We start from the raw sequence: 22,140 nt of genomic DNA, 5'->3' as shown, positions 1-22,140 counted from the left end.
TACAGGAAAGTACCTAAATAAGACTACATAATGATTCTCCTAGTAAAAAAGATTGGGCAATGTCATTAAGTCATGAGACTCTTGAAGCGCGAAAACTTATTAAAAACATGTACTCTAGTCAAGCATAGTCTATATTTCTCTCTGTCATTGATAGAGTTCTGGAGCAAGACGTGGATTAAGAAGAACTTCAAGGGGAGTTGCCTTGGGTAAGGTAATGCCCAAGCCTTCAGTCATGTCTACTGGCATATTCAATGGTGTCGTGAACTCAAATCCTTGAAGTAATCGAGCTAGTGTCAAGTGAGATACTTGCAAGGCAAATGTGTAACCTGGGCAAGATCGTCTACCAGACCCAAATGGTACGAACTCAAAATGTTGCCCTGAAGCATCTATATTTGCATGTTTTGTGAGGAACCTCTCTGGAAAAAACTTATCTGGGTCATCCCAAATCCTTGGATCTCGGTGCAACTTCCACACATTGACAAAAACACGAGTACCCTTTGGAACATAATAGCCACATACATGACAATCCTCCATGGCTTCATGTGGAACTGATAAGGGGCCTGGTGGGTACAAGCGCAAGGTTTCCTTCACTATGGCTTGGAGGTAAATTAGGTCTTTGATATCATGGTTGTCCACCCATCTCTCTCTACCAACCTTGAGATCGAGCTCTTCTTGGGCTTGCTTCAAAGCGTGCTTGTTGTTCAATAATATAGACAGGAGCCATGTCAAGTTAAGAGATGTAGTGTCGGACCCAGCCAAGATGAGATTCTACATGAAATTGAGACCATACTTAGAAAGCAGAGTTTCTTTATAGAGTATTGTTCTTTGTAGATAAAAGAAACTATGGTCTGATTATTTAATATATTAGAACGAGCATGTATAAGTCAAAGACACAATAAAAGCTTGGTTGATTAATTGAGTTGTGGGATGTTATTAGCCTATCCTAAAGATGGACATAAAAAATGGAGAAATTTATAGTAATATGGATCAAGGATGTACTTAGAGAATGTTACTGTTAGTATATACTATTTATATGGAAAATTATTAGGTGCTTCTGGACTTCAGAGTATGGTGATATATTGTACCCTCATCTCACATTCATGATAGACCCTACTATGAATTAAGTTGTGGAATCCACCATAAATATAAGAGAAGAGAATACTGTGTCATTGTACTCCAAAAGCATCTAACTTCTCTACATTGTCTTTATTCTTAACAAGGAATAACATAGATCATGCAAATGTTTTTTAAAATACTAATTTTTCATTACAAGACAAGAATAAATAAACTAATTTATAAATTGTAGTGGACTAGGGGTCTTTAGCAAGACTCAATTATTAGTAGTTTGTGCGGTTTATTTATTTATCGATGGGTAATTTCAGCAATATATGATTATGATTTATAATAAAAGAGTAAAGATAGTGAAACAATATTTTCAAACAAAATTTTAGGTGGCAAACTGTTTATGGTAGGTAAAAAAGTAATGATAGTGATGAGTGTAAATAAAAACCAATAATTAATTATCATTTAAAATTTGTTATGAAAATGGTGTAGGTATAACAAATTCTATAATAAAATATAACTAAAACATACCAATGCTGTTGCCTTGATAATGGTTTCACGCGTATGGCCAAACATGCCATCATCCTCAATTACAGATAACATGATATCAATGAAGTCCGGTTTGTCGTTTAGTTCAGTTTCCGCCCTCCTCATAGCATGTTCTTCAACCCAACCTCCAACTAGAGTGTCCAATTCCCTTGCAATTCGCTTCATGGATTTTACTTGGCCCAGAAAATATTCAAGCCCTCCTAGAAATGGAACTAGATCCGAAACAACAGGGACCCCAGACACATACATGAACTCTTTAATAATTTTCCCTATTCTCTTTGCCTCTCCATCATTCCCATCATTCAAGTTTCCAAAATATCTTTTCCCTGCAATCATTTTAGTAATTATATTGAGGGTTAAGCGCTCAATCCACTCACTAATCACCACCTTAGCTTGGTTGCTGTGCCCTTTGCTCATGCAAAGAGTGTACAAATCTTTAATCAAATTGTCGACCTCAAGAACTTGCACATTCTTTAGTGTCTCAAGCCGACGACTAGAGAGGAGTTCTAGCATGGTTATCTTTCTCATCTTGAGCCAGAATTTTCCATAGTTGATAAACCCAAATCCTGCATAGTTGTAGCCAAGGTACTTTCCATGGCTAGACCTTGGACGAGCAGCCAAAGCCTTGTCATTTGTAGTGAAACAATCCTTGACAGCCTCATGATTGCTAATAACAATTGCACTTTTCATACCAAATCGGATTGTGAATATGGGACCATATTGATCAGCCATAGCTGCCAAGGTTCGGGCAACTGGGTTTTGGCCACCTAGTTTGTGCAGGTGACCTATGATTGGCAAGCCACCTGATGGCTCCGGAGCCAACATACCCTTACCTTTGTGACTACCAATTCTCAGCCTCCATAGATTGTACAATAGTACCAGTACAAAAGCCCCTGCAATTGCAAGGAGATGAGAAACAATTTCCATGATGTACTGAAACTTAAGGGAAAGCAGAGTATACTATGAACTTTTCATGGTTTCTTTAATGGTGAGAAAAAGGAGAAAAACAGTGAAAGTATGACTAATTGCAATAATTTGAATATGACATGGCCCTATTACATTTATGAATGATATGACTCATGTTGCTAAACTAGTCGGGTTTGTGGTGGGTTGTAGTGGCTCCCAATGTCATGATGTTGACTTTCTTGACTTGGTTTCTCATCCTTATCTTGAATGGTTGAATGCATCTAGTCTGACTGTCCTTGTTGATAGTCATGCCAATAGAAATCTTGATGCAGCTTGGGAAGTTTAAAAAGTTGGGCAATGCATTGTTAGCATATTACTTAAAAAAAGGGCAAGGGGGTAAATATGGGTAACTAAAAATTAAAAAAACACAAAATCTTATCACATCAGTTTACCAATTTTCCTCTCAAAACAGGTTTTAACTACAATTTCTCTCTAAGGAGCATTATTCATCTCCTAAATATATATTTATTAATTTTGTGCTTATGTAATTGTGATAAAGAGTGAGTGTTTTAAAAAGTAAATAGAATAATAAAAAATAAATGAATAAATAATATTTACATGAAATAGGATTTAGACTTTAGAATAAAAAATCTACAGTGAGTGGGAGAAAACATTAATTAACTAAAAGAGGAAAAAAAAAAAAAAAGGTTTTATCCTAAAATATGATGAAAATTGAAAGAAACCGCTACTAAAGCTCAATAAGTCTAATCAAGTATTCAGCAAAAAAAAAATAGAAGACTAGTAAAGTATGGTTTATCGATTGTCGTTTTATTTATTTATTTATTCCGTATGAAGACAAACTTTTATTGGGACAAAAGAATACTGATGTTCTTGGACTCTTTTTTCATTGGGTAAAAAAATAAACCATTAGGATGTCTCCATCAATCACATCAGCCTTCTAGGGATAAAAATAATTAAACATTATCTTTAGCTAAAATAATTACTCCGTAGTATACTATTATTATCATTGTTAAATAACAATTTATCACTTTTAAAAAAATCCAATTCTAGAAACTTAAGTTTGACTTCCAACTCAAATTAATAAGAATTGAGTTTCATAAAAATCTGTTAGCACCTGCTGATGTGGTAATTACATTTTTATCCATACTCAGCCACTACCTTAGGATATTTTGATAATTGAGCCAAGTCTAAAGCTTCCTATGAGCTTCTTGAGTGTCTTGGAAAAATTTTCCATATCCAAGTTAGTTTTTTGTTGTGTTTTATCAGCACTCTGTCTACAAGTCAATTAAAGGGAAACTGTCTTCTCTCTTTCTCCCTCACACCCCAACACACCATCAGGCATCAGAAGTCAGACCTACAATAACCAGCTAACACATATTTTTGACAAAAGCATGATTGGTGACAAGACAATGACATCACATCACAATACGTGGTGCTCGTATATGACACAAATGACATGGGCATTTGTATGTTAAATCGAATAGGCAAGGATGCATGTCAGACACAAGTTTTTGTCATTCAGGTCGGTGAATTACATATTTTGAAATTATTGAGTACTGGAGTTTATAAAATTTGAGTTATAAGTGATATTTTATATTTTTTAATTTCTCAGTGGCGTGTGTAGAAAACTAAAAAATTTTGTTGAAAGTATTATAAATAAAAATAAAAATAAAAATTAACTGAAATAATACAGTGAGATTGTAAATAGTAATAAAAAGTAAAGTGAGATTCATAAATAATAGAAAAAATAAGTAAATAGTAAAATAAGTTGACTTTAAACTATAATCCCAAACACAACCTTATTGAAATATTTTCATTTTCTTGAACAATATATTTTCATTTTCCGGATCAATCCAACAAGTATATATTGCTTTGACACGATCACCACCTAACATATGATATTCATCAAATGTGATCTTTTTTTTTTTTTTTTTTTTTTAGAAGTCAAAAGGATATTAAGTGAGCGTTTGGGGAGAGCTAAACGTTGCGTTTCACTCCTGCGTTTTCATGCCTTTTTTTTTTTTCCTCTGCACGTGAACAGTAAAATCACTGTGCAGGGGACAAAAAACACTATTCACGCATTGTTTACGCACTGTTCATGCACTGTTCATGAGTCCCACGACACTATTCACACATTTAAAAATTATTTTATTACAGTGTTTTCAGTTTTCAATTTCAGTAACAATAAGTTCAATCCAAACGGATCCTATATGACTGTTTGGATAACATGTTTACTATGTCTGCGTTTTTTTTTTTTTTTTTTTTTTTTTTTTTTTTTTTTTTTTTTTCGTTCGTTCGTTTCAGCTTTAGGGGACAAGTGCACTATTCATGTACGGTTGAATACTGTTCATATACTATTCATGAGACCCACACCTATTTTATTCAGAAAAAAAAAATATTAAAAATAATTCTCACGGTACTATTCACATATTTAAAAATTATTTTGTTATAGTATTTTCAGTTTTCAGCAAAATAAGTTGTATCCAAACGAATCCTATCAGCAAAATAAGCTATATCCAAACGAATCCTATGTCAGTTAGTACATTTGATTTATGTTTTTTGACAAGAACTTATCTTAGAATCTTGTGGAGGACTGTTAGCCATTTGGAAACTGATGGTGATTATTCAATCACAGGTCAGTGTATTACTTATCGTTATTCAATCACAAGTCAGTGCTATTACTTATCGTTAGAAACATGCATGCTTAAACATATCTCCTTCTTCCTTCAACTTTTTTAACATCACAAAAGACAGGTTCGTAGAACCTAGATTCTTTCACTCTCGTGTTTCAGGAAAATTTTATGAGTAGATATAAATTTCTTTCTAAAATTGCACGAAGGAGACAATTTTTTTGGTACAAAAAAGTCCCATCTTGTGCATGAATATTATAATTACCAAAACAACTAGTCAATAACCAACAGTTGCTATAGCTGGCCATCTTAATAATCGAAATAAAAAACAAATGATTTATCATTTTCTTACAACTAATTCGGAACCTCCATTCTACTCTGTTGGTTTCTGATTATAAAATTTCTCCCTCAAACCTGTGTTTAAAAGAATTTGGAGGGTTAAGAACTTAAGATAGTCCTCCTAACCCCTTACACACACACTATGTGTGAGTTTGGTTTAACTTTTTTAAACCGTACTTTTTGAAAAAATGGCGGTTTTAAAAAGTGCGGTATAAAATTGGGTTTTTTTTAAAAATATAGTGTTTGGTAAAAACTATCAAAAAATGCTTTTAAAAAAAGCTGAGTGTTTAGTTAATACTTATAAAAGTGATAGTCTGAGTTATAAATTACCAAAAAGGAAAAGATATATACAAAGAGAATTATTTATTTTAATTACCTCTCTTAATGCAAGTTATGGACACAATATTTTCACAAAAATTTCATAATAAAGTTTATATGACAAGTTGTTAATGGTAGGAAAAAAAAAATAATGTCACTAGTAGGTCTAGATGAGAAGCAATAACAACTTACTCTGTAAACTTTATTATGAAATTGTTATAAAAATATTCTGTCAATAACACTATTTTTTTTTCTAAAGAAAAATAATACTAATTTAAAAGGTTTAGAGATATAGTAAAATGTTACAATATTTTTACAAAACTCTTTGTTTTAGTTGTGGTCAATCCTAGTATAATATTTTATTAATTTATTTAATTTTATTTTGACATATGAAATATTTGATACCTCAACTGTTGTGAAAATTTGTTGTGTTTTAACCATTTTTATTTAGTAAATTTCCTTACATCATATCCACATGTCTCACTCACTACCTTTATTTTTTTTCCTTAACTTTTTTCTCATCCACCCGTTTCTTCCCCCATTCCAATCAAATATCTTTTCTTTTTCTCCACTCACTATCTTGTCTCTTCTTCAGGTCTTCTTCCTCACCCAAAATACAGTTCTTCTTCTTCACCCAAAAGACAAGAAGAAAGAAATATATCACAAAAAAAAAAAAAAAAATGTGAGAAGAAGTTGCAACTGCAGAAGAAGAATCACGTAGTAGAAGAAGAAGCCTGCAGCAGTAGTGGGTTTATGGGTTTATGTTGGAATTGAAGAAGAAGCTTGCAGCAGTAGAAGAAGAATCACAGTTTATTTTATTTTATATATATATATAGAGAGAGAGATCTTGGTAAAATTGGGATTTCAAAATAAAAATAAGGGTAGTTTAGGGATAATGCTGAAAATGACCAACAGTAATGTTTCAAACTTATTTGCGTTTTCGGTAAAGCAGCTCCAAGGTCCGTTTTCAAAACACGATACTCCTTCGCATTTGGAAAAGCTGCTTTTTGATAACGTGCAGTGGCAATAATTTACCAAACACGCATTTTAGATTTTGGGCTTAGAAACGGGCGTTTTGGACTCTAAAAGTGTAAACAAACGCACACTATATGAGAATTTCAAAATTATACAGTAATCATAACAATTTATTTACTTATTGTTTCTCAAATAAATTCTATCGTATATAAGTTCACGAACAAATTAAATCATATATCGTTTCTAGTGGGTTGCATGGTTTTGTTTATGAACTTATATATGATATAATTTATTTGAGAAACAATAAGTAAATAAATTGTTATGATTATTGCATAATTTTGGGAATTCTCATATAATGTACCAAGTTATATTTGCATCCTTTTTTTTTTTTTTCTTTTTGTTGTTGTTGTTGTTGTTGTGTTTCTTAGTATAATATTAGTTTCAATGGTCAAAATGTTGTTCTTACATATAGTATTGTAGATGCATCTACAATTAAGCTATATAGTAATTAAGAAAGTAGATCATATTATCTTAATACAGATAAAGAAATTAAAGCAATACCTTGTGAAAGAGAAGAGTTGTGATTTTTGTCTTGATCAAAGTTTATAAACAATCTATCATGTTTAGAGTTAGAAAGTCTTAAAGTTGGACAAAATTGCCTTATGCCATTTTCACCCAAATTATATAGCCTTATGCCCCCTTTCCCAAACTAATTAGGGAAATGTCCTTTTGAAACTCGACTTTCTCAAAATCGAGTTAAGCCCTATAGTGACCTTTTTAAGGACCTATAGTGACGTTTTTAAGGACCTATAGTGGCGTTTTGTAACTCGATCTCCATAAAATTGAGTTACTTTCTCAAAATCAAGTTAAACCTTATAGTGACGTTTTTAAGGACCTATAGTGGCGTTTTGTAACTCAATCTCCATGAAATCGAGTTATACGCAATTTTATTGTATATAACTCGATTTCATGGAGATCGAGTTACAAAACGCCACTATAGGTCCTTAAAAACATCATTATAGGGTTTAACTCGATTTTGAGAAAGTAACTCAATTTTATGGAGATCGAGTTACAAAACGCCATTATAGATCCTTAAAATATCATTATAAGTCCTTAAAAACGTCACTATAGGGCTCCAGAATTTTTATTTTTTTGTTTTTTTAAACTCAATTTTGAGAAAATCAAGTTACAAAAGAGGGTCATTTCCCTAATTAGTTTAGGAAGGGGGGCATAAGGCTATATAATTTTGGTGAAAATGGTATAAGGCCATTTTGTCCTCTTAAAGTTAATTCAAAAATCAGAAGTCACGAATTCTTGTAACATATGTTGTACATAATATATAGATAAATAATATAGATAATAAGAGGGCATAATTGAAAAACTCATACTTTAAGAATTTTAGAGAAAAAAGTTCCATGATCTTGTGGTGTGCAAAGAATGCTTTCTTGGATGGCTTCTGTAGGGGTAAAGTTCCCAAATCAAACAATGGGCCTTGGGCCCCATACAGAGTCCAGCCACGTCCGAGGAGAAAGTGGGGCGCCAAAAGGACTTCCGACCCAACTCTTATGAGCCCAAACTTATTTAAAAGGTGGTCCGAGGAGGAATGTCTCCTCGGACGTGCCAAATATGGACCAAACATGCACCCTACCAACAATAAGGAATCACTCTAACGAATAGTGGTAGCAAGGACGAGCCTCACAAACCCGGGAGAAGGAAGAGAGTATAGGATGTCCAGGGAGAGATTACAGCTGCCGCATTAAATGTAGGGAAGCTACTTTTATGGCCGCATTAATGTGGAGAGGACAGGCGAACAGTGTTGCCTTGGCCACTACAACTCACAGAATGCTAGGGGAGATGTCCGATGGGACGGGCACTCAAGTGAAGGTCTAGATGATCAACAAGTGTAAGGCTCAGATGACTTTAAGGAGGCTATATAAGAAGAGGGCATCACCATGAAGAGGGGATCGGAAAAAAAAGGAAAGAAAGGACAGAAGAGAGAGAGAAAGACCATAGCCTTTGATCAGGAACAGAAGTGCACTCACACGTCTCCTCGGACTGGGTATCCAGTGGACGTGAAAGAGATATTCTTACGTTCAATCGTTGCATGGCCTAAAGTTAACTAACATTCACTTCGTTATGGCCTAGTTCTGTAACCCGCTCTCTACAAATTCATTGTCTAGGGTTCCTTGGGCCAGGATCACCTACCTGCTGGGCCTGGGCCCCAAAAATTAACCCTACAATTGGCGCCGTTTGTGGGGAGAACTTGTGTCTCGACAAGTGAAACCGTTAAAAATGGAAGGATCAGGTCCGCGCCAAACTAGACACGCAGACTCCCAACGACAAGACAACTTTTTGAACCTCGAACGGGAGAAAGATCAAGACAAGCAGCGAGAGGGTAGTGTGAACACCTCCCACATGAGCAGAAGTCGCTTGAAAGGGAAAGGTCACGCATCCCATAAGCGAAACGATCGCAGGGCTTTACAGCAAGAAATCGATGACTGAAGAAGAAGTTACACCGAGCGCAACGAAAACATCCTTCACCCGGCTAGGACACTAGCGGTGAAGAGGACAATGAATATAGACGGAGATCAAGAACCCCTCCAAGCGAAACTTTTTCCTATGAGGAAGAGCAACTTCACAAACGCGGCCACAAAAGCCCATCTTACCAAGGCCTGGCAAACAAAGCCATGAGTAAGGCCCTGGACCACATCTCCCAGTCGCCTTTCACGCATAGGATAGAGGGGGTTGAGCTTCCTCGGCGGTTCCACCAACCAACCTTTGCCATATATAATGGTCGGACGAACCCAGTAGAGCATGTAAGCCAGTTTAATCAGAGGATGGCCGTCCATTCCAGGGATGAGGCGTTGATGTGCAAAGTGTTTCCGTCCAGCTTGGGACCTATGGCGATGAGATGGTTTGATGGCCTTAAGCCAAATTCCATAAATTCCTTTAAGCAGCTGACACAGGCTTTTGGTTCCCTCTTCATTACTAGCAGCAGAGTCCCTCAACCCTTAGATTCCCTCCTATCCTTGTCCATGCGAGAAGGAAAGACGTTGAAGGCTTATTCAGACAGGTACTGGGAAATGTATAATGAGATAGAGGGAAATTACGATAACGTCGCTATTAGCACATTCAAGAGGGGCCTGCCGACAGAGCATGGTTTAAGAAAGTCCTTGACTGGGAAGCCGGTCACTAGTGTGCGCCAACTCATGGACAAAATTGACAAGTACAAAAGGGTTGAGGAAGACCAGCAGACGGGGAAGGGCAAAGCGAAGGTTGTCCCTCAGGAGAGGAGGGACTTCAGGTCGGACCGCTTTAACAACAGTAATAGGCCGAGAAGAGATTACTTGGAACATTGTGGATCCACTGGGGCACAAGCAGTCCATGCTGTGTTCCGAGAACCATTACATAAGATCCTAGAGAAGGTGAAGAACAAACCGTTCTTTCAATGGCCAAGTAGGATGGCAGGTGACCTCTCGAAACGTAACCAGAATCTGTATTGCACATATCACCAAGAGCCGGGTCACACTATCGATGATTGCAGGAATCTAAAAAACCACTTGGACCGGCTTGTCCGAGAGGGGAAGTTGAGACATCTATTACATCACCCTGTGGGATGGGAGGAGCAGTCAAACATCGAAACTAGGCAAAGCACATTGATGCCACCCATTGGCACAATAAATGTCATTCTTCCAGGAAGGACCGGTTCCAATCCTTTCAGAGTAATATCAGTGGGTAGGCTCCCGGCTGAAACTAACGACAGGGAATCCAAGAGAGCTAGAGGGATGGCCACGCCCTTAATCGGATTCTCGGATGAGGACAAACTGGGAACCCTTCAACCCCACGATGATGCCCTAGTCGTCACGCTCAGAATTGGGGGTTACGATGTGAAAAGGGTGCTAGTTGACCAAGGTAGCGCCGTGGAAGTAATGTATCCTGACTTGTATAAGGGATTGATCCTGAAGCCAGAGGACCTGTCGGCATACGACTCCCCTTTGGTCAGTTTTGAAGGAAAAATTGTCACTTCGAAAGGCATGATTAGGCTGCCTATACAAACAGACTCGGACGTGGTGGAGGTGGACTTCATTGTGGTAGATGCATACTCCCCTTACACTGTCATCGTGGCCCGATCATGGCTTCATGCCCTAGGGGTTGTGTCATCAACCTTACACCAAAAGGTGAAGTATCCGTCAGGAGGTTGAGTGAAAGAAGTAATAGGGAACTAGGCGATGGCCCGGCAATGCATAGTGTCAGCAATCTCGCGACGACCGAATAGTGAGCCCTCCACCTCAACCGAGAACGGCTTATAGCAATTAACGACCCCGGCCCCAGCCTCGGGTAGTGGGGGACCAACCATGGAAGTGAGTTACGAGGATCTGGAGAAAGTACTTGTCGGATCAGACTCAGAGAGGTTTTTTCAGGTCTGTTCAGAATTACCGCCCCAAGAGAAGGAGATGCTAATTGATTTTCTTAGACAGAATGTGGACGTGTTTGCTTGGGACGCCTACGAGGCCCCCGAGGTTGACCCAAATTCCATTTGCCATCACCTTAATGTTAGCCCGGCTGTAGTCTCCTCGGCGATCATCGAAAGAGCATGCAGACGCCGTGAGAGAGGAGGTCACAAAATTGAAGAAAGCGGGGGCTATCAAGGAGGTATTCTACCCCGAATGGTTAGCCAACACAGTCATGGTAAAAAAGAAGAGTGGAAAATGGCGGGTCTGCATAGACTTCACAGACCTAAATAAGGCCTGCCCGAAGGATCCCTTCCCCATGCCGCGGATAGACCGATTAGTGGATTCGATCGTGGGACACCCTCGAATGAGTTTTTTGGACGCCTTCCAAGGCTATCACCAGATACCCCTAGCTACCGAGGACCAAGAAAAAATGGCTTTTGTCACTCCCGTTGGAAATTATCATTATAAAGTAATGCCCTTTGGCTTAAAGAATGCCGGGTTAATCTACCAAAGGATGATGACCAGGATGTTTGAACAGCAGATGGGTAAGAGCATTGAAATTTATATAGACGACATGGTGGTGAAAAGCAAATTAGTGCCCACCCACGTTAGAGACCTCGGCGATATCTTTCGAATTCTAAGAAAGTACAGGCTGCGTCTAAACGCATCCAAGTGTTCATTTGGGGTGGGATCAGGGAAATTCTTAGGTTACATGGTGACCCACAGAGGCATCGAAGTTAGCCCTGACCAAATTAGAGCTATCCATAGCCTGCAGCCTCCTTGGAATCCCAAAGAGGTCCAAAAGCTCACTGGCATGTTGCCGGTTTAAACCGTTTCATTTCCCGCTTAGCGGACAGATGCAGGCCTTTCTTCCTCCTATTAAACAAGTGGAATGGCTTCGAGTGGACTGAAGAGTGCGCTTTAGCTTTCCAACAGCTTAAGGAATACCTAACCCGGCCACCGATTATGTCCAGTCCTGAGGCCGACGAGATGCTATTCGCCTACATTGCTGTAGCCTCTCACGTGGTGAGCTTAGTGCTGATCCGAGAAGACAATGGCACACAATGGCCCATCTACTACGTAAGCAAATCGCTGCACGAGGTAGAGATCCGTTACCTCTCCCTCAAAAAGGCCGTCTTGGCAATCGTACAAGCCATGTGAAAGCTCCCCCACTATTTCCAGGCGCATACTATTGTTGTGCTAACCCAACTTCCACTGAGATCCATACTTCGGAGTGCCGACTACACGGGTAGAATAGCAAAATGGGGGACGATTCTGGGCGCCTTCGACATTAGGTACATGCCCCGTATCGCTGTGAAGGGTCAGGTTCTCGCAGATCTAGTAGCTGAATTTGCAGAGCCCACACTAGAAGGAGGGGGAGGGAAACTAAACCTTGACGGGAAACTGATCAACACAATCTCTCAACAAGAGCCCAATTGGTGGAAAGCACACATCGACGGCGCGGCCAACCAAAGGGGCTCAGGGGTGGGGCTTGTTTTGGTCTCCCCCAAAGGGATCACCATTGAAAAATCGTTAAGGCTTGGTTTCTCGATCACGAATAACGAAGCAGAGTATGAGGCACCATTGGAAGGAATGTCAATGATCTAAAAACTGAGTGGAAAATCTGTGAACATGTTCTCGGACTCAAGGCTCGTGGTGGGACAAGTAAATGGGGAATTAGAGGCGAGGGATGAAAGAATGCAAGAGTACCTAGTCCAAGTCAAGCGTCTGCAGACCCATTTATGTCACTTCAATCTGGTGCACGTGTCCAGGAGCGGGAACACCCATGCTGATTCTTTTGCAATGCTCGCCACCTCCTCGGCTCAGCCACTTCCTCGGGTTATTCTCGTAGAAGATCTCTACCGCCCAACGACGGCGAGGACCAACCCAGTACGGGTTCACAACATCAGGGCTGGGCCTAGGTGGATGGATCCTCTAGTACTATTCTTAAAGCACGACATCTTACCAGAAGATAAGAATGAGGCCGACAAGATTAGAAGAAAGGCTTATCGATTCTGGTTGTCCGAGGACTCCAAACTGTACAGACGCTCATTCTCAGAACCATACTTGCTGTGTGTGCACCTGGATGCCACTGAACTCATCCTGGAGGAATTACACGAAGGGATTTGCGGAAGTCATACGGGGGGTAGGTCCCTGTCCCATAGGGCTATAACGCAAGGTTATTGGTGACCGAGTATACAGAAAGAGGCGCAAGAATTTATAAAGAAGTGCGACCATTGCCAAAAATTCACCTCGAATATACATCAGCCAGGCAGAACCCTTAACTCGCTGTCCAGCCCTTGGCCATTTGCACAGTGGGGCCTAGACATCCTAGAACCATTTCCTAAAGCAGCAGGGAACAGAAGATTTCTTCTTATCGGCACGGATTATTTCACAAAATGGGTTGAAGCTGAGCCGTTGGCAAATATTAGAGACGTTGATGCCAAGAAATTTGTTTGGAAAAATATCGTCACTAGATTCGGAATTCCTCACACCCTGATCTCGGACAATGGTCTCCAATTTGATAGTAAAGCTTTCAGAAGATATTCTAACAAGTTGGGAATTGCCAATAGATACTCCACACCGGCTTACTCGTGGGATAATGGGCAGGTTGAAGCCATCAACAAAACCATAGTGAATGGGTTGAAAAAGAGGTTGGATGACGCGAAGGGAAGGTGGGTAGAAGAGTTACCTCATGTCTTGTGAACATACCGCACCACACCTCGCAGGTCTACAGGGGAAACCCCCTTTTCAATGACCTATAGGGCCGAGGCTGTTATTCCACTGGAGATAAAATTCCCAACATAGAGGATCACCGCATTCTGCTCTAGTACCAACAATGGACTTTTGGAAAAGATGTTGGACCTCATCGAGGAAAAAAGGGAGAGCGCAATGGTCCAGCTTGCCTACTATCAGCAAAAGCTCAAGTAGGGTTACTATGCCAAGGTGAAGCTAAGGCCCCTGGCACTCGGGGATCTGATATTGAGGAAGGTCCTGGGCACTGCGAAAAATCCTGCGTGGGGAAAACTCGGACCAAATTGGGAAGGCCCAAATCGTATCACCTCCATAGCCAGCATAGGGGCCTACTTCTTAAAAGATTTGGATGAACGTGTAGTACCCCATCCTTGGAATGTAAATAACCTAAAAATGTACTATTATTAATGAAAGACGTAACTCTTGGCGCCACACCACTATACAATTTTCAACGAAGTCTTAAACAGAACCCAAATCCTGCCTGGCTCCTCGGACTACAGGCCTGGGGGAAATTAACTAGAATGCAATTTCCAACTAAGTGTTAAACAGAACCTAAGTCCTGCCTAACTCCTCGAACCACGGGCTTAGGGGAAATTAACTACCGTGCAATTTTCTCTAAGTGTTAAATAGAACTCAAGTCTTGCCTGGCTCCTCGGACCACAGGTTTGGGGGAAATTAACTACTGTGCAATTTTCAACGAAGTGTTAAACAGAACCCAAATCCTGCCTGGCTCCTCGGACCACAGGCTTGGGGGAAATTAACTACTGTGCAATTTTCAACGAAGTGTTAAACAGAATCCAAATCCTGCCTGACTCCTCGGACCACAGGCTTGGGGAAAATTAACTAGAATGCAACTCCAACTAAGTGTTAAACAGAACCCAAATCCTGTCTGGTTCCTTGGACCACAGGCTTGGGGGAAGTTAACTAGAATGCAACTCCAACTAAGTGTTAAACAGAACCCAAATCCTGCTTGGCTCCTTGGACCACAGGCTTAGGGGAAATTAACTAGAATGCAACTCCAACTAAGTGTTAAGCAGAACCCAAGTCCTGCCTGGCTCCTCGGACCACAGGCTTTGGGGAAATTAACTACTGTGCAATTTTCAACAAAGTGTTAAACAGAACACAAATCCTACCTGGCTCCTCGTATCACAGGCCTAGGGGAAATTAACTAAAATGCAATTTCCAACTAAGTGTTAAACAGAACCTAAGTCTTGCCTGGCTCCTCAGACCACAGGCTTAGGGACCACAAGCTTGGGGGAAATTAACTACTGTGCAATTTTCAACGAAGTGTTAAACAGAACCCAAATCCTGCCTAACTCCTCGGACCACAGGTTTGGGGGAAATTAACTAGAATGCAACTCTAACTAAGTGTTAAATAGAACCCAAATCCTGCCTGGCTCCTCGGACCACAGGCTTGGGGGAAATTAACTAGAATGCAACTCCAACTAAGTGTTAAACAGAACCCAAGTCCTGCCTGGCTCCTCGGACCACAGGCTTAGGGGAAATTAACTACCGTGCAATTTTCTCTAAGTGTTAAACAGAACCTAAGTCCTGCCTGGTTCCTCGGACCACAGGCTTGGAGGAAATTAACCTTGAAGCAGTCTTATCCAATTATTAACTATCATTTTTCTTACACGTTCATTCATGCTTGACCACATTGTTTAAAGCTCGAATAACGTTTGGTTTGCAATAGTAAGTAGAATAATAGAAACTCATTCATAGTGAAAGCAGAAAAGGGAGCAGTGCAACAAAATTCAAAGGAAAATGACATCATTCATTGAAGTCCAAAAAGCATTCTTTTACAAGTTTTAGCAAAACAAAATGTAAAAGATAAAAAAGGCAGTTACAAATAAAGACCTACACTAATTTCCTAAGGCCTCGTCCTGAGTAGAACTCTTTGCAGGGGCTGATGGCTCAGGTTGATCATCTGCAGCTTTGGGCTCGGGAACGGCCTCCTTGGCTTGCGCAACAACATCCCTAATTGTGAGAGTGTCCTCAGGCGACTTGTCCTTGGCAACCAGATGCGCCTCCTCAGCTTCAGGTATATGGGAATCCGAGGTTGTGACCTTCTCAGGGAGGGGCTCCTCAGGAGGAATCTCACGAATATCTTCTGGGAAGAAGATATTCTCAAAATGTAAACGCAGATAAACGCCAGTTTCCTTGCAATCCAAACGCTCACTTAGTGTATACTATTTATATGAAACATTATTAGGTGTTCTTGGTGCACTATGATGTAGTGCTCATTTTTTTTACATTCATAATAAATCATATCATAAATTTAATTTATGAGATCCATGTCTACCATAAATATGTGAAGAGGGAGCAGCATGTCACTATACTCTAGAAAAGCACTTAATTTCTCTATCTCTGCCTTTATTCTTATCAACAAGGGTTAACAAGATCATTCTTAGACTTTTTACTTACCTAAAAAAGAAGAGAAGAACGCTGTGCTTCTTCTCTTACATTGATGATAATGATCCCTAGAGAAATATTAATCTTTTCTTGTGTTAAGGTTACTTTTTCAGTTTTTTCTATATTTATCTACTCTATATGAAGAGAAACTACTCTCTGCCAATTGCCTATCACCTGCCCTTAAAACCCCTTAAAACCAAGGTGATTTATTTTGATTTTGTTCAACAAAAGTAACTCGGTATAAAGAGGTTATTTCTGAATTGTAATAGATTAAAATAAAGAAATCTTGCAAATGTATTTTAAAATAGTAATCTTCATTAAAAGATGGGTAAGTAAACTAATTCATATTCACTAGACGTCTTTAGCAAGACTCAATTATTGGTAATTTGTGTGGTTTAGCGAAAAAATTATTGGTAATTTGTGTAGTTTATTTATTTATTTTCTTTTTGGGGTAGTTTGTGCAATATATGATCAAGACTTATAATAAAAGAGTATAATAAGGAAACTACATTTTCACAAAAAAAACTTAGGTAGCAATTATTAGTAGTTAGTAAATAGTGAGCATTAGCATTGAAAAATGCTAATGCTATATCTAAGCCTTTTTTAGCATTTTATGGCTTAAAATGTGCTGCATCAAAGGATGCTAAACACAACTATTGTAAAAAATTTTACAATAGTGCTACAGTACAATTCTATCTTTAGAATTGTACTGTAGCACAATTGTAAAAAAAATATATATATATTTTAATCCACCGCCATTTCTCTCTCTTCACTCTCTCTTTCTCATTTGCTCTCTCCGCTCTCTTGACATTCTCTCTGCTCTTTCCTCTTCCAAACCCTCTCTCCGCTCTCTTCATTCTCTCTGCTCTTTCCTCTTTCAAACCCAAACATCATCATCTTTTTCTCATCTGCTTTGTTTTTTTGGCTATGACCGATGCTTAAAGGAAGTGGTGGGTTTCAAACCCAAACATCATCCATCTCTTTCTCATCTGCTTTTTTTTTTTTTTTTTTGGTTGTGACCGGTGCTTAAAGGAAGTGGTGGGTATGGCTAAGGTGAGTTGTGGGTCACGGAGATCGGAGTGGGTCATGGCGTGGGTCACGGAGATCAGAGATCGAAGTGGCTGAAGTGGGTCACGGCGCGGGTCACGGCATGGGTCGCGGAGTCGGAGATCGGAGTGGGCTGAAGTGGGTTGTGGGTATGGCTAATTGGTCACGGGGTGGGTCACGAAGATCGGAGATTGGAGATCGGAGTGGAGATCGGAGATTGGAGATCGGGTTCTGTTGTGATGCTGTTTTTTTTTTTTTTTTTTTTTTAAATTGGGATTTTTGTTCCGGTGGGATTTTAGAGAAACTCATTTGTACATGTCGCCGGAATCAGTTAATCGAATCGTCGGCGGATATTTGGATTATGTGTGTTTGTTGCTCTGTTTAAGGTTTGATGGTTGTGTTTGTGCGTGTGTTTGTGTGTGTGGTGATGGATTTGGAAAAGCATAGGAAAACAGAAGTTACGGTTAGACAAAAAATAGTAAAGAAAGATTATAAAATAATATTTTAATAAAAATAGATTTTTAGGATGTAGGAGGTATTGTAAAATAGGATGGTATAAGTAATAAAGTGATTTTTTGAGATGGTATAATAGTATAGCATAGCATTCTTTGATGCTGATGCTCTAAAGACTAATAGCAATTCTCACGATAAAATGTAACCAAAACATACCAATGTTGTTGCCTTGATAATGGTATCACGTGTATGGCCAAACATGCCATCATCCTCAATTACGGATAACATGACATCAATGAAGTCTGGTTTGTCGATTGGTTCACTTTTGGCCTTCCTCATAGTATGTTCTTCAACCCAACTTCCAACTAGAGTGTCCAATTCCCTTCCGAAACAACAGGGACCCCAGATACATGCATGAACTCTTTAATAATTTTCCTTATCCTTAGTGCCTCTCCATCATTTCCATCATTCAAGTTACCAAAATATCTCTTCCCTGCAATCATTTTAGTAATTATATTGAAGGTTAAGTGCTCAATGCACTCACTAATCACCACCTTTGCTTGGTTGTTGGGCTCGTTGCTCTTGCAAAGAGTGTACAAATCTTTAATCAAAGTGTCAACCTCAATAACTTGCACATTCTTCAGTGTCTCTAGCCGACGACTAGAGAGGAGTTCTAGCATGGTTATCTTTCTCATCTTGAGCCAGAATTTTCCATAGTTGATGAACCCAAATGCTGCATAGTTGTAGCCAAGGTACTTTCCTTGGCTGGACCTTGGACGAGCAGCCAAAGCCTTGTCATTTGTAGTGAAACAATCCTTGACTGCCTCATGATTGCTAATAACAATTGCACTTTTCGTACCAAATCGGATCGTGAGTATGGGACCATATTGATCAGCCATAGCTGCCAAGGTTCGGGCAACTGGGTTTTTGCCACTTAGTTTGTGCAAGTGACCTATGATTGGCAAGCCACCTGATGGCTCTGGGGCCATCATACCCTTACTTTTGTGACTACCAATTCTCAGCCTCCATAGATTGTACAATAGTACCAATACAAAGGCCCCTGCAATTGCAAGGAGATGAGAAGTAATTTCCATGACGTACTGAAACTTGAGGGAAAATAAAGAATACTATGAACTTTTGATGGTTTCTTTAATGGTGAGAAAAAGGAGAAAAATAGAGAAAGTATGACTAATAGCAATTAGTTGAAAATATGACATGGCCCCATTACATTTATGACTCATGTTGCTCAACTAGGCGGGTTTGTACTTTGCAGCCAGTGCTTGACTTTCTTGATTTAGTTTGTCACGAATTCAGATCCTCTATACCTAATAAGACAATTAGTTAAAAATATGACATGGCCCCATTACATTTATGACTCATGTTGCTCAACTAGGCAGGTTTGTACTTCTGGCCAGTCCTTGACTTTCATGACTTGGTTTATCACGGACTCAGATCCTCTATCCGAAAAAATACATTCTGATACAGTTGTCTGTTCCTCTTCTCTCACAGTTGGTGAGATCCACTGGTTGTGAGTCCCACTAACTTGTGAGAGGGAAGAAGCATAAACCCGTAACAGAGTATACTTCTTCTATACATAATAAAACAATTAGTTGAAAATATATGGATCCCACCAGCTGTGGGAGGGAGGAAGCATACATTTATAACAGGATGTATTTCCTCCCTCCATACCTAATAAAACAATTAATTGAACATTTGACATGGCCCCATTGCATTTATGACCCATGTTGCTCAACTGGGCCAGTTTGTACTTGTGGCCAGTCCTTGACTTGGTTTGTTATGGATTCAGATCCTCTAAAACAGTTAGTTGAAAATATGACATTGCCCCATTACATTTATGACTCGTGTTGCTCAACTAGGCGGGATTGTACTTGTGGCCGGTCCTTGACTTTCTTGACTTGGTTTGTCACATATTCAAATCCTCTAAATTTCATTGTGTACTCTATCAAATAGATTTTCTTTAATCTTAATGATTTGTTAGTGATTTAATGGTCTGAATTTTACCATGTTAGTATTCCGCTAATAATAATTTTAATTGTTTTGCTTATAATATTATTTTATTATTTTAAGAATACTATTAATGAAATACTGATATGGCAAAATCTAAACCCCCAAATCATAAAAGAGTAGTTATGATTTAAGGAAATTTATTGGTAAAGTACCCTAGAAAATCTAAAGGATTTGAATCTATTATTCACTGTTGTGACGAACTATTGAATACATAAAGTCTACCTCTCACTGTCCAAGCCAATTTAGAAATCTTGACAGAGCTTGGAAAGCTTACAAAGTTGGACAAAGCATTGTTAGCATATTACTTAAAAATAGTGGAAGGGGTGAATATGGGTAACTACAATTAAAAAGACACCAAAAGAAAACCTACTACATCAGTTTACCAAATTCCCTCTCAAGATAGGTTTTAGCTATCAAGGAGTATATTCCCTAAACATTTATGGAAAAAGTTATGAATTTAGTTGTGAGGTGGGGGATGCAAGGACCGAAATTTAAGTCTCCACGAGGAAGCTAGCTTCACACATCTATACACTTAAATTAGGATAGAGTAGAATTTCTATCTTCCATTATATATATATATATATATATAGTTCCACTTAATATATTTTTATCAAATGTGAATTTTAACAAATCTACTATTGGATTACATTTTCTTTTTATATCCTCCATATTTAAAAAATTTCCAAAAAATAAAAAATTATGTCATTAATCAAATTAAATTTTAAGTTTTTATAGTCTAAAATTATGCATAAAAAACAAGTTTATAGATCAGATAGTAAACAAGTTTATAAATCAAGTTTATGGCATAAATTTGACACACGCATATTAAAAACAAAAAGAACATACAATCCGCCTGTTAGATTTTCAAAATATGTAGTCATATTAATATTTTTAGTGGAAATGTTAACCATTAGCTACAATCAAGTTTATAGTCAAACTTTGTTCAACATTTATTTATTATTTTTGTGTTTTTGTAATCGTGATAACGTAAAGTAAGTGTTTTGAAAAGTGAAAAGAATAATAAAAAAAATGAAAGAACAAATAACATTCAAATGAATGGAAAAGTTAACATATATCCTAAGAGCATTGGTTTAGAAACTTTTTATGGGAAAAAGAAAAAAAAAAGTAAATAATTTTTTAAATAATTTTTTATATTTATCATAAAAATGGTATTAAAACTTTCCTAAAATAATTTATTAGCAAATGTCCTAAAAATATCCATTAACATGATTCTTAAATGAAATAGAATTTAAAATAAGAAATATGATATGAGTGAAATTTAAAAAGTAATTAGCTAAAAAAAGACAAAATAAGTTTTATTTTAAAATATTGAGAAACCTTAGAGAAATCACTACTGATGCTCAATAAAACTAATGAAGTAAGGTTTTCAATTGGCGTTTATCTATATATTCTATATAAAACCGAAACCTTTGAAACTCCCACAATTTCCCATGTCAACATTTATTTATTTATTTATTCTATTTTTTAAATTTCGATTTTTTTTCACAGTCTTTTATGCGACTGACTCTCTCTAACCTATACGCATTCTTAAAACCCAAAACCCTAACCTTTGACCCCTCTCTCTCTCCGCTTTGTCTTGGGTCCTGCCGTTTCCCCTTTCTCTCTTTATTCCTCAAATCTCTCCCTTACAAGCCATCCTCATTCACTCATTTGCTCTTGCTTTGCTTGCTCTTCGCCGATTTCAACGTATTTTCAGGTAATCTATACGATTTCACATTGGATCTGAAATTTTCATGCTTTTTTTCATTAAAAAATGTACAGATTGCATCAGATGGTTGAATTAGAACTTTGTTTCAGAAAATTAGGGTTCATTTTCTTCTTCTTCTATTTCTTATTTTTTGAGATTTTCGATCAAAATCGCATAAAGTTGATTTTTTTTTTCTTTATCAAACCTAGGGTTCAATTCGATTAATTAGCAATCAATTAATGTTGAGTACTTCAACTTTTTTTTGTGTGTGTTCAGATCTGTAAAACTATTTATTGATTTGAGTAAAATCTCTATAGATTTTCAGTGGACTAGAAATTTAACTAGGGTTTTGTAAATTTTGTAAATTTAACTAGATGTATTTTCTTTTGGGGGAAAACAGAGATTCTAATGTAAAGTTCACATCGTTTGTAAATCTCTATAAGCTGAAATTTTTATTTTAGTCTACCACCAATAGTATTTAAGT

At 38.1% G+C, this 22,140-nt stretch overlaps 1 protein-coding gene across 3 annotated transcripts; it reads right to left on the bottom strand.

Moving 5' to 3' along the window:
* On the bottom strand, positions 1 to 19,051 carry LOC126699055 (xanthotoxin 5-hydroxylase CYP82C2-like). Of its 3 annotated transcripts, none has more exons than XM_050396609.1 (3): positions 18,921 to 19,051; positions 1,594 to 2,444; positions 1 to 768 (listed from the first exon to the last, which is right to left on the bottom strand). In XM_050396609.1, exons 1-3 carry the CDS (start codon positions 19,012 to 19,014, stop codon positions 145 to 147), a joined length of 1,569 nt encoding a protein of 522 aa, XP_050252566.1. In that variant the 5' UTR covers positions 19,015 to 19,051; the 3' UTR covers positions 1 to 144. The 3 variants fall into 3 exon arrangements, with proteins under 3 accessions (XP_050252566.1, XP_050252567.1, XP_050252564.1); XM_050396610.1 differs by lacking the exon at positions 18,921 to 19,051 and adding an exon at positions 18,541 to 18,912 and having other exon boundaries at positions 1,594 to 2,064; XM_050396607.1 differs by lacking the exon at positions 18,921 to 19,051 and having other exon boundaries at positions 1,594 to 2,748.
* Between the last annotated feature and the right edge of the window lie 3,089 nt (positions 19,052 to 22,140).

The sequence above is a fragment of the Quercus robur genome, chromosome 9, assembly GCF_932294415.1.
Source record: "Quercus robur chromosome 9, dhQueRobu3.1, whole genome shotgun sequence".
Taxonomy (NCBI): domain Eukaryota; kingdom Viridiplantae; phylum Streptophyta; class Magnoliopsida; order Fagales; family Fagaceae; genus Quercus; species Quercus robur.
This window is presented reverse-complemented; position numbering and strand designations above follow the sequence as displayed.